Here is a 13,275-nt window from a genome sequence, read left to right on the forward strand (position 1 = left end):
GCCCCACCCTTATGTTCAAGCCAACAGAAGAGTTCTTCCAAAGCTGTAGAAACACTCCAGCAATAAATTATTTGCATTAGGACAACTTGATATAATGCATTAATTAACCTCAAGAGAATTATATGTTTAAGTCTTCCTTGAGAGAAAATTTTCAATTTGTATTCTGGTCATTTAGAAGACTACCAGGGTGGGCTGAATGAGGAGAGAAGCTGCTAACACGAAGAAAATTATCAGATAAGGAATTTCTCATTCTGTTTGCACAGCTTCTCTCCTCATTCATCACTAATGGGAAGGAGTGAGCAGTGAATCAAAGAAGTGTGCATGGATGTGGGGAGGATAAGCCTATGCATGACACCAGCAATTCTAGCCATTGAGATAATTGGCTGCATGACCATTGCCAGGAAATGACTGATGCAATGAAGAATTGGATCTTGCAAATATTTACTATGAAGGTAAAATTATGGCCAGGAACTTGTTCGTTTTGACCCCTGCCTGAGAAATTTTTTGTGTTGGGTTCAAAAGCTCGTCTTGATTTTCAAGAATTGGTGGGTATGAATCCTTTCCATCAACCATCCAGTCACAAATTGGTCTGTTTCTCTGTACAGGGCACTGATTGGGATGTTGTCCATGCATAGATATAGAAGCATAACTTGCGACTTGTGCCTTGCTGAGACTACTGCTGTGTATTTAAGACTCTGGGTGAGGAGGGTGCATCAGGAAGAAGAGTTTTGTACAGGAATTGTGAGCTCTTGTTGATGGTTATAAATTAGTCATCAACAAAGCTCTGGAACAGCCTTCCAAGGGGAGCAGTGGGGGCAAAAAATTGAACTGGCTTCAAGACTTAGCTTGATAAATTTATGGAAGGGGTGGTATGATGGTACTACCTACGGTGGCAGGTAACCCACAGGCAACTGCCAGTAGCAAAAGTTCCAAACGGCCGGTGATGGGACACTAGATGGGGAGGACTCTGAGTTACTATAACAACTTAGCTGGGGAAGGCTCAGACATCTACCTCTGATTATCTCACAGTAACTCTCTCTGAACTCTCTAGATACATAATATTTCTAGCAATAGACAGATTATATCTCATTTCTCATGCCCAGTCTCAGCCCTATGTATTAAATCTTTACAGATATCAGACCCTGTAGGAAGTTACTGGAAATGAGGTGGTATGATCAAGTGGACCATGGTAATAACTGATTTGCCCTGATATATTTTTAAAACTTTAAATTATTATGTTTTAAAACTACCTGACTACTATGTAGTGCATTCCTCCTCCCCTTCCCCCCAGCCCTCCCAGCCAAAGCACCATTCTTTCCTCTGGGATGGCCAATGAAGGGCACCCTCTAGAAAAGTGCTAATAATCATCCACTGATTAGCCAGATATATTAGCAGTCATGGTAATACAAAATCTTATCCTTCCTCCCTCTTCATTTGTGATGCAGCCTATATCTCCTGGAAAAACTTTAGATATCACCAACCTGAGAACAAAGATCATGAGTGTTAAATTCGCCAGAAAATGCAGACATTTTGTAAGCTCTATTTCTGAGCTCTCTCATGCTGCTGTTATAGACATTTTGCAACACACCTTACTACTGCAAGACACCCTTCATATCCCCTCCTAATTTACCTACCTCAGAAAATTAAATTTTCACATTCAGTTTTCTTGTAAGAAAAAAAATCTAATCAAAATACAATTGAGCAGTCCTTAATTTTACTTCCAAATATCAAGCCAATCTTCCTTAACCTCTTAAGTGACTTTTTTTCTTTAGATTATTTGTGACGATGACATTTTAATTTTCATCTTTACAAAAAGAATGGTAGTATGCACATTGTGCTGTATATCTACCGAGCAATAGGAGTGCCCCTTCATGGGACAATGTACATGCTGCACATTGTGAATCTTTTAATGTGGAATTTGATGTGGTTCCATGCTTCACCTGAAGAATCAAGGCGCTATTTGATTTGTCTTTTATTCCTGTTACTCACTGAATTTTGAACATCTAAGCACTATCTGAAAAGTGTTACAGTGTTTAATATAGACACACACATTTATTCTTCTGTTTTTATTGTAGGGATAATTGAAACAGGAAATTTAACAATTGACCTAAATATATCCACTGCGCCAAGCCTGCCAAACCTTTGACATCAGCAGGCCAATTTATATATAACCACTTGAAAAATGCATGTTTGTCTTTTTTACACATGCTATTTGGCAAGTTCTTGGCAGATTACCCATAACAAGCAGGTCACTTATCATAAAACAAAGATTATCACTGCCTTCTGAAAGCCAGAAATGAGGTGATTCAGGATAGAGATCAGAATCTTAATGCTTTGGTTTGCTACAAGTTCCCTAATGGACAAAATGCAGGCTAATTAAAGCACATGGAAAGGAAGCACATCTCTATCAGTCTAGCAATTCCAGGTATGGGATTTATTATGCAAAAGCAATCTTTCATCATTTATACTACCAGAACATGGGAGCAGAAACACACAAATCTGGTGAATACCAACCACCAGTGCCAATGGATTAATACATGCTCTTTAACCTGAATAAAACCATCATAATGTCAAAGACACACTCATTGAAAATAAGGTTTTATGCTTATACATCTGCCCAATACAAACACCTGCAATCCATATGAAGAAATGTTTTTGAAGGTCAGAAACCGTTGGTTCATTTGAGATCAATAAGAGAACCTCCATCAATGGTACCAGCAGCAGCACATTCTGCTACACCCTGAGATATTCAACTATAAATTGAAACCTTGTGAATTAGAGACTGACATTTTACTGAGATTATACATGTCTACACTACCACTTATGTTGGCAAAATTTATGTCACTCAGAAATGTGAAAAAACGTCCCCCTGAGCAACATAAGTTTTGCAGCGTAAGTGGTAGTGTGCACAGTGCTATGTCGGTGGGAGAAGCTCCTGCCAACATAACTACTGCCGCTCATTTAAGGTGGTTTAATTATGTCGATGGGAGAGCTCTCTCGTGTCAGCATAGAGTGGCTATTTGAGCGTTCTTACAGCAGCGCAGCTGCATCATTTGCAGCTGTGCCACTGTAAGGTCTCTAGTATAGACACAGCCTTTGAGTATAGTTACCCACGAATTCCTCACACAATCCTCAGTCTCTAGTAGCTGTTTTGGTTGCACAAGAAGCTGTTCATCTAAGTTTACTGTAAACGGCAATATTTCACAATAGCAAGTTGACAATGTCTGTAGGAGGCAGAATAATGAAAGTGATTGTTAATAGCAACAGAAGGGAATTAAATCACATGTCTGAACAAAAACTGGAAACGGTTCTCTTCTGAGGTATTTCAGTATCCACTCACTTCTCTTTATCTCTATCCATAACACTGTGTTCTCCTGCAGAAGACTTGCTTTTCATGGAGATTCTTCAAAATGATCAACTATTTCCTTAACTTGATAGGCTGCTTGTTTCCTGAGGAGTCCCAACACAGCCAGTCTGTTCCAGTGGAGTCACAAGCCAGTCCAGGACAAATGAACACAATATTCTCTTTAGGCAATTTCTTTTTATTTTCCCTTTTAGATTCAGAAATCTCACTATGAGAACCATTCACTAAACAGTGAATACCAATAAGCATTCAGGCTTTTGATTAATCCATTGTTGAAATAATCATAAGAGGAAGAAAACTTAACAGGCTGTTCTACCCATATTTAAAATTTTCTTCCAAAACTCAGAGCTTTCCTCAATGCCCAAATGGAAGGAAAGGTGTATTCCTTAATGATGATTTATGGGAAACTTTATGCCATAATAGTGAATCCCAGACTTCAGGGGTTCTCTTTTATAAACGTTTCATGATTCACAGCAGTAGGCTCAGTGTATTTACTAGAGTAATTCAGAAAAAAAAGTAAAAAAAGTTGACTTTCAGCAATATTTTAAATACTAACATCTGTATTTAGTGTTTTAAACCATTGGTTTCTATTTTACTTTTGCAATTGTTTTAACTATTTGCAGCATCTTCAGAGCTGTAAGTGGTGGGTTTTATAAATGCCTTATTACACAATGAGAACCAACACAGCTACCACGAGCACAATTCCATTTAGTTTTGAACAGAAAATGAACGTATTAGATCAGAACCTCTGGTGTGATCATAAAAATCACCGAAATTCAGAGACTCCAGAGGTCATCTGGTCCAGCCCCTTGTGCCGAGACAGGACGAAGTATACCTACACCATCCCCGATGAATATTTGTGGCAAATTTACCATGCTGATTTATGCTATGCATATCCTGGCCCTCAAGCAGCTTAAATGGCTTGAGTTAGTGTTAGCCCATCCTAATGTAAATAGTGATCCCCTGGTTGCATACTCTCAACACAGGGTGCTCTTGTACCACTCACCCTCCCTATTACTGGTATAGCAGGAGGAAGGAGGTGTGTGGATGAAGAAAATGAGGTGTGGCTGGGAAGCTGCTGTACTACACCGATCAGCTACTGTATCTTTGATGTAGCCCTGGTGCTTATGAAAATGACAGCAGCCCCTCAAGCTACTGCAACACAGTGGGAAAAATCAGCAAAGAGCAGCAGCAGCAGAATTAGAGAATACAACATAGAATCAGATTCACAATAAGGGCATAAGTATTTCATATGTTACATCTAGTGGCTCAATCTAAATGTGCTGCTGAATACCTCCTGTGAGATACTGAGTCCCCACAATTCCCTTGGGAAAATGGAGCAACTGAGCCTGTTCAGCACTACTCAATATTAGCCCCTTGTTTTATATAACATTTCTTGAAAAGACAATTTATTTTTTGGCAATTTGATTTTTCTACTCATGATACAAGTTTGTCTACAAAGAGGCTATTAATATTATTCCTATTAAAATTAACTTTTGTTAAAAAAAGTCTACACAGGAAAAACTTAAAGAAAAATTTCCAAACTCTGATATTGTCACAGAAATACAATAGATAACCTCAATTTTTTTTAGATACAGTAGTAATGCTACCATGGTCTGAGTTACTTAACATGACTGCATCAATCCCAAAACTTTCCATGCCACTTTCAAAGAGTATTTTAAGCAAAATCTGAATTATTCTAATGTGTCTATTATTTTATAGTTTTAACATCACAAATAAATCAGCAGTACCTTGAATGTTACAATTATTAGTTTCTCTAGTTAAGTAAAGGTTTTAATACAAATGAAATTCACAGATTGTTGTGATGTATTTGAAAATAGGGTTTGTGTGCTAACTCCTGGTGAAGCGAGGGAGTACTTCAAGGGAAGATTTTGAACCTGGACACGGAGATCTTAACATGAAGAGAAAGTACTAGATGGTGGTGTTCTATATTTTGCAGGAGAGGGTATTTTAAGCATTGAGAAATACAAAGACACTTTTGGTCCAGTTTTACATAATTTTTTGGCTTGCATCCCACATCTAAGAAACTACACAAAGTAATAATGAAAAAACAAAAAAACCTGCTTTGTCTCACATCCTAACAAAAATAGCTTATAAACTTTCATAGTTCAAATGTAAGAGATACATAGACCTTTTATGAATCAATTCTTATATGCTTCATAAATCAAGGCTGTGATTCTTAAACATCACCCGATAATTAAATTTTATGTGCAGTACCTACCTATGTCATATGCCAGAAAGTCAGCCGAAAAGCACTTTGCACCATTACTCAGAGAAGTATCATTATGGGTGTTTCCGCCAAAAATCAGCAGAGCTCCACTTATTAAGACAGCTGAATGAAGATACTTTGCAAAACCACTCTCTTTCAAAATAGTCCTAGAAAATATAAGAATAAAATAATACATTATAATATATTAAAAGCCTATCGCTTTTATAATAGATAACAGTTATAGCTAGGGTTCCTACAGAAAACACAAGAAAACCAGTAAAGTTAAGTAGGGTACCCAGTGAATATAATATAAAATATGCTGATCATTTCTGAGATAATAAATTTGCTCATATCATAACTGTTTCTAATTCAATTTAAAAAATCAAAATCATAACATACATTTTCTTATTTTACCAACTGATTTATCTAAAAAATTAGATCAGCTAATGAATTACTCAGAAAATATGCTTGCCTAAAAAAAGATTAACTTTTAACCGAACATTTCTATTAGCATGTGCACACGTAATTTTTTGGCTAGAGAAAGAACAGTTATTCTCCTTTCAGATATGTTGCATATATCCATTCTGCTAGGTGTGTGCGCATTTCATGCACTGGTGCCAGGGACCTACCTCTAGCGGCTCCCACAGAGGCAGCCATGCCTGCACCATGGTGTCGCTCATGGTGCAAGCAAAAGGTACAAAGGGCGAAGCTGCCATGCCCCCCTTTCAATTCCTTCACACCAGACTCTTAGATGAAAGACTCCAAAGTATTGGGGATGGAGGGTGTGTCATGTAATGGACATGTGTAGAGCCCTGCATGGGGGGGCGCAGCATGCTCGGGGCAGGCAGCAGGTCGGAGTCAGGGCTGTCCAGCACCCGCTCGCTGTGCTGCTGCCTGTCCAGCATCTTGGGCTCCTTGGACAGCACCAGCCTCTCTACCATAGCCCGGCCCAGCAGCACTGGCTGCGCTCCCAGTCCCAGGCCTGCCCCTGCCATGGGGATTGGAGCGGCAGGGCCATGTCACCCCACCCCTTCACCCCACTGTGACGCAACATGCACTGCTGCTGCCGTGTGCCGTCGCTCGTGAGCCCCTGGAAGCAGCACGTGATGCAATGCCCCCTCCCCCCACACCCTGCCGTGCCACCCCTTCTCCTCTGAATCTCCCTGTGCTGCCCCTTACCCCCAGTTCCCGCCCTCGCACTGCCTCTTCCCTGCAAGTCACCCCCGCATCCCCCGTTGCTAGCCCTTGTGAGACCGCCTGCTGCTGCAGGTGCGGATGCAGATACAGGTAAAAGACAGCTAGCAGATCGCTGGTTGGATCATGGGTTGATCTTGGCAAATGCGGATCCACATTTTTGTATCCGCACAGGGCTCTAGACATATACAATATAGGTCAAAGAACAACAGTTACAAAAGAGGAGTGACCACTCTTTCTTCTTTTAGTGATTGAATATTTCCATTAGACTAGGTGACTCCAAAGTAGTTTTCAGGAAGGTGAGGCTAGGAGTCTCTTTGGAAAAGGGACTGCAAAACTGTTTTCCCTACAATAGCAAAGGCATGGACTGTGAACTACATTACTAGGGCATTACCCAGAAAGGCTGTGGATGCTGAGTGAGCTCTGGCTGAATGCACAGACTTTTCCATACGGGTGTTGTAACATGACAGTGCAGCTGGTGATCCACTATGCTGTTGCAGTATGTCTCCTCATTAATTATGCATGGGAAACTAACAGTTGGGAAGAGAGCCAAAATGGCTTTGGTTCTGTCTAGATAAAAAGCCAGGGCTTGGCAAACATCCAAAGGGTGGAGCTTTTGTTTGTCTTTATGGAAATGTAGCTTTGTAAAGAAAACTGGTAAATCTTCTTTGTAAAGATGACTGGTTGAGATGAAAATCAGACTCTCCTTTGGGAAAAAACGTAGGATGTGGCCTAAGCTATACCTTGTCCTGGAAGAAAACAAACAGCGTATGGAGGTTCTGTTACTAGGACATAAAGAAAAGGAGTACTTGTGGCACCTTAGAGACTAACCAATTTATTTGAGCATGAGCTTTCGTGAGCTACAGCTCACTTCATCGGATGCATACCGTGGAAACTGCAGCAGATATTATATACACACAGAGATCATGAAACAACACCTCCTCCCACCCCACTGTCCTGCTGGTAATAGCTTATCTAAAGTGATCATCAAGTTGGGCCATTTCCAGCACAAATCCAGGTTTTCTCACCCTCCACCCCCCTACACACAAACTCACTCTCCTGCTGGTAATAGCTCATCCAAAGTGACCACGCTCCCTACAATGTGCATGGTAATCAAGGTGGGCCATGCCCAGCACAAAACCAGGCTCTCTCACCCCCCCTTTCTCCCCCGGGGGGCGGGCACACACACACACACACACACACACACACAAACTCACTCTCCTGCTGGCAATAGCTCATCCAAACTGACCACTCTCCAAGTTTAAATCCAAGTTTAACCAGAACGTCTGGGGGGGGGGGGGTAGGAAAAAACAAGGGGAAATAGGCTACCTTGCATAATGACTTAGCCACTCCCAGTCTCTATTTAAGCCTAAATTAATAGTATCCAATTTGCAAATGAATTCCAATTCAGCAGTTTCTCGCTGGAGTCTGGATTTGAAGTTTTTTTGTTTTAAGATAGCGACCTTCATGTCTGTGATTGCGTGACCAGAGAGATTGAAGTGTTCTTCGACTGGTTTATGAATGTTATAATTCTTGACATCTGATTTGTGTCCATTTATTCTTTTACGTAGAGACTGTCCAGTTTGCCCAACGTACACGGCAGAGGGGCATTGCTGGCACATGATGGCATATATCACATTGGTGGATGTGCAGGTGAACGAGCCTCTGATAGTGTGGCTGATGTTATTAGGCCCTGTGATGGTGTTCCCTGAATAGATATGTGGGCACAGTTGGCAACGGGCTTTGTTGCAAGGATAAGTTCCTGGGTTAGTGGTTCTGTTGTGTGGTATGTGGTTGTTGGTGAGTATTTGCTTCAGGTTGCGGGGCTGTCTGTAGGCAAGGACTGGCCTGTCTCCCAAGATTTGTGAGAGTGTTGGGTCATCCTTCAGGATAGGTTGTAGATCCTTAATAATGCGCTGGAGGGGTTTTAGTTGGGGGCTGAAGGTGACGGCTAGTGGCGTTCTGTTATTTTCTTTGTTAGGCCTGTCCTGTAGTAGGTAACTTCTGGGAACTCTTCTGGCTCTATCAATCTGTTTCTTCACTTCCGCAGGTGGGTATTGTAGTTGTAAGAAAGCTTGACAGAGATCTTGTAGGTGTTTGTCTCTGTCTGAGGGGTTGGAGCAAATGCGGTTGTATCGCAGAGCTTGGCTGTAGACGATGGATCGTGTGGTGTGGTCAGGGTGAAAGCTGGAGGCATGTAGGTAGGAATAGCGGTCAGTAGGTTTCCGGTATAGGGTGGTGTTTATGTGACCATTGTTTATTATTATTGGATGAGCTATTACCAGCAGGAGAGTGAGTTTGTGTGTAGGGGAGTGGAGGGTGAGAAAACCTGGATTTGTCCTGGAAATGGCCCAACTTGATGATCACTTTAGATAAGCTATTACCAGCAGGACAGTGGGGTGGGAGGAGGTATTGTTTCATGATCTCTGTGTGTATATAATATCTGCTGCAGTTTCCACGGTATGCATCCGATGAAGTGAGCTGTAGCTCACGAAAGCTCATGCTCAAATAAATTGGTTAGTCTCTAAGGTGCCACAAGCACTCTTTCTTTTTGCGAATACAGACTAACACGGCTGTTACTCTGAAACCTGTTACTAGGACATGCAGTTCTCCTACTCTCCTCGTGATGTGATGGTTACCAAAAAGCTACCTTTGCTAAAAAGTGTAACCCCAAACAGGAAGCTAATGAACCCCATAAGTACTGAGAACTAAATTCAAATCCCCATGTGCAGCAGGGTCGCTAATGGGTGGAATCATCCCATCTAGGTCTTTTGAGAACCTGTAGTCATTGGTTTAGAGAAAAACAGTCCTCCCCATGATATGGAAGTGAAACACTGAAATTGCAGCCAGGTGCACCCTGATGGAGCTGACAGTCAAACCTGACTCTTTCAGGTGTCACAAATAGTCCAAGTTTTTTGAAGAATAGTCTGCATAGGCCAAGGACAGTCCATGTTTAATTGCCCAGATGGAAAATTGCTTCCGCTTACTAAAGCGAATAGCCATTGTGGATAGGTTCCTACTATTAAGTGAGACATTTCATAACAAAGTGCCTCCTCAGGGTCTAGCCACTGAGGAACCAGGCCATGAAGTTGATGGTTTGGGTGTAACACCCAACTGTGATCATGCGATATCAGGTTCTTGAGTGGAGGCTGGGGAAGAGGTTCCTTGACTGACAGCTTGCAGAGGTCTGAATACCACAGTTGTCATGCCCAGGGTGCCACAATGAGTATCATTTTGTCTTGGTCCTGCTTCACCTTGAGGATGGCCTTGGAAATAAGTGGTATTGGGAAAAGGGGATAGGAGTCGAGCAGGTCCTTGCCGCAAGGGAAAAGAAACACCCCTGAGATAGACCCTGGGCTGTGGCCTGCCCTCAGACAGAACTGGGAGCAGTTCTGATGGGTTGTGATTAAGTCCACAGTTAGGATTCCTCCTATTTGAACCACTGATCTTAGAATAAGTGTGTTTGGGGACCACTCATGATGCAAGGTGAAGGATTTGCTTAATCTGTCTACTATGACATTGTGAACCCCCACAGGTGTGATGCTACAAGTGACAAGGAATTTTATATGCAGAAGTTCCGCAGCCTGACTGCCTCCTGGCAGAGGCTCTTTGATCTGGCTTTCCCCCCTGCTTGTTAATGCACAACACTGATGTGGTGTTATTGGCAAGTATTTGGACAGCTCTGTTGTGTAAATGGGTAGGAACTGGTGACCCTCTATGGAGTTTGCCCATAGCTCTAGAATGTTATGTGCAGTCCCATCTCTTGATTGGACCACAAGCTTTGAGCTTGCCAAACTCCCAGATGGTCTCCCCACCCCATAACTGAAGCATCTATTACTCAAGTCATGGAAAGAAAAGGCAGGGAGAAGAAGTCTCCTGCAGACATTGTTGTGGCTCATCCACCAATCCAGTGAGGATAAGATTTTGCCAGGGATGCATACCAGTACATCCAGGTGATGTATCTGAAGGCAGTACACCGACCTGAATCATGACTGTATCCCTCTGAGATGAAGTCTGGCATTTGGGTTCATGTAATTGCATGCCACCATACGCTCCAGGAGCTTGAGGCAATTTCTCACTGATGTCTGAGGGGCACACAGAAGTCTTGGATGGCTAGGAGTCTTACTGGCGGGAGAAAGGCCCTGCCTAGGATTGAATCCAGAACTGCACCGATAAATTCTATTCTCTGGAGGGGTGCTATGGTCAATTTCTATCTGTTAATTCCAAACCTATGCATTAAGCAGCTAGAGTGTTTCATTAATGTATTTCTCCACCCCATGAAGGGAGCAGCTCCACAGAAGCCAATCACCCTGGTAAGGGTACATCTGGGCATCCAGTGGTGGAGGCATGGAGCCACCACTGCCATGCATTTCATGAAAACCCTCAATGAAGATGATAGGCCAAAGGGTATAACTGTAAACTGGTCCCCTCTTGCTATGAACACGAGAAATTTCCTGTGGCCAGGGTGAATGGCTTTATGCATGGAAATATGCGTCCTTTGAGTCTAGGGCAGCATACCAATCTCCTGGATCTAATGAAGGGGTAATAGTTGCTAGGGAAAACATGCAGAACCAAAACTTCTTGATTTATTTATTAGGTACCAAAGGTCCAGAATAAGCCTGAGATCCCCTTTTGCTCTGGGTATTAGGAAGTACTGATTCAGAGGGGTACTTCGGTGTTTCCCAAGAATGTAGATTCCACTCTTCTTGCCTCAAAACTGATTTGAGAGAAGAGTCCCTGAAAAGGGACAGGGAAGGTGGGAAAGACAGGAATTGGAGGGTATATCCCAATTCCACCAAGCTTAGCACCCAATTGTTGGAGGTGATGGACTGCTACACACTTAGAAAATGTGACAGCGTGGTCTCATGGGGACTGAGGGGAAGCTTGTAAGATCTGGTATAGTTTACATACTGTCCTTGAGGAAGAAGTCAAATAGGCTGTAAAGAGGCATGCAACTGCCTGGATGAGGAAGCAGTGGATGTGGGTGGGGGGTGAAACTTTGTTCTCTTCCCAGCTGATCTAGAGAGACCCAGGGATTTCAACACTGCCCTTTTAAATGTATGCAGTGCCTTATCCATTTCAAGGAAAATAAATCACAGCCCTTGAAGGGGAGATCTTCAGTGGTTTGTTAGACTTTGGCAAGAATTCGCAAAGCCTGGAGCCATGTATATGGTGCATGGTTACGGCTATTGCCATGACTTTGGCAGCTGAGTCCACTGCAACCAAAGAAGCATGTAGAGCAGACCTTGTGACTGTATAACCTTCCTCCAGGAGAGACTGACACTGAGCCTTGAAGTCCTCAGGAAGTTTTATTAAGGAATTTCAAGATGGCATCCCAATATGAATATTCACAACAGATCGACAGAGCCTGATAGCTTGCTTTGCACCATTTTAATCCCTCTGCTGAATATATTTTTCAGCCAAAGAGGTCCAACTTTTTTTTGCATCCTTATCCTTACGAAGCACTTTTGCTCTGTCTTGGAAGTTTATTTTATTTTCTGCTGCCACCACTCGAGAGGATGGTGTGGCATTTTGATAAAACTGTTCATACACCTGAGAGGGAATCTGGGACTTGTGCTCTGTGAGCTTTTTCATTGGCATGAAAGATGTTGGAGCTTGCTATAAAGTTTAATAGACTTACAGGCTGCATAGCTGCTTCATTTATAAGAAGAGAAACTTTCTATGACCTAGCTGGGTGTAAAATGTCTGATCTTGTGAGGATTTTCTTTCACAAGCTGTATTTATATAGCCATCCTTCTCAGGAGTGCCTGGTAGGCCTTAAAATCATTCAGTACCAGAGAAGATGATTTCAGTATCAGGGCCTCATCTGTTTAGGAAGATGACATATTCAAAGGGGGCAGGTACAACCCTCTTGGGGCTGGTTGAGAAATGCAGTTGCATAAGGCCTGTCTGAAGCCAACAACGGATAATCCTGAGCCTTGGCCCCTCAGTGAAGGCTGATATTGGAGTCAAGCAGCCTACCAGTACTGTAACAAGGAAACTTTGCCCGTGGGGATATATTTCAGTAGTGTAGCAATTGGCTGGTACAGACATCCAATAGTCTTATCAGTTTCGGGTGGCAGTATTCCTTCCTCTGGGACTAGTTTCTGTAGTGCAGTGGAGATGATAATCTAGAATCCAGAGGCATCCCTCATGGTATCCAGTAGAGACAGTGATGGGGCTGGCACGGTAACAGAGGCCAAGTGTGCTTAGACTCAGCCCTTCAGTCTCTCAATCTTCTTTTGTCAAGACAACTCCTATGAGAGCAACAATGATCCCTAGAGGATGCCCTGGATTCCTGTACTGGGAGACATAGGATGGGAGAAGGAGTACTCCCCAGACCAGGAATGCAAGGTATCAGAGATAGCATTATTGAAGATTGGGAGTGAGAGTACCAATGATTTAGATAATAGCATAGAGAGTACACTTATAAAGTTTGCAGACAATACTAAGCTGGGGAGTGTTGCAAGTGCTTTGGAGGATAGGA

At 42.5% G+C, this 13,275-nt stretch overlaps 1 protein-coding gene across 5 annotated transcripts in view; it reads right to left on the reverse strand.

Annotated features, from left to right (window-relative positions):
• ATRNL1 (attractin like 1) overlaps positions 1-13,275 on the reverse strand; it is a 1,055,790-nt gene that overhangs the window by 859,220 nt on the left and 183,295 nt on the right. For all 5 annotated transcript variants that reach the window (XM_048857032.2, XM_048857033.2, XM_048857034.2 and 2 more), the window contains exon 11: positions 5,607-5,761. In XM_048857032.2, the coding sequence (XP_048712989.2) occupies positions 5,607-5,761 (155 nt within the window). The remainder of the gene's footprint in view (positions 1-5,606; positions 5,762-13,275) is intronic.

This window comes from Caretta caretta, chromosome 7, assembly GCF_965140235.1.
Source record: "Caretta caretta isolate rCarCar2 chromosome 7, rCarCar1.hap1, whole genome shotgun sequence".
Taxonomy (NCBI): domain Eukaryota; kingdom Metazoa; phylum Chordata; order Testudines; family Cheloniidae; genus Caretta; species Caretta caretta.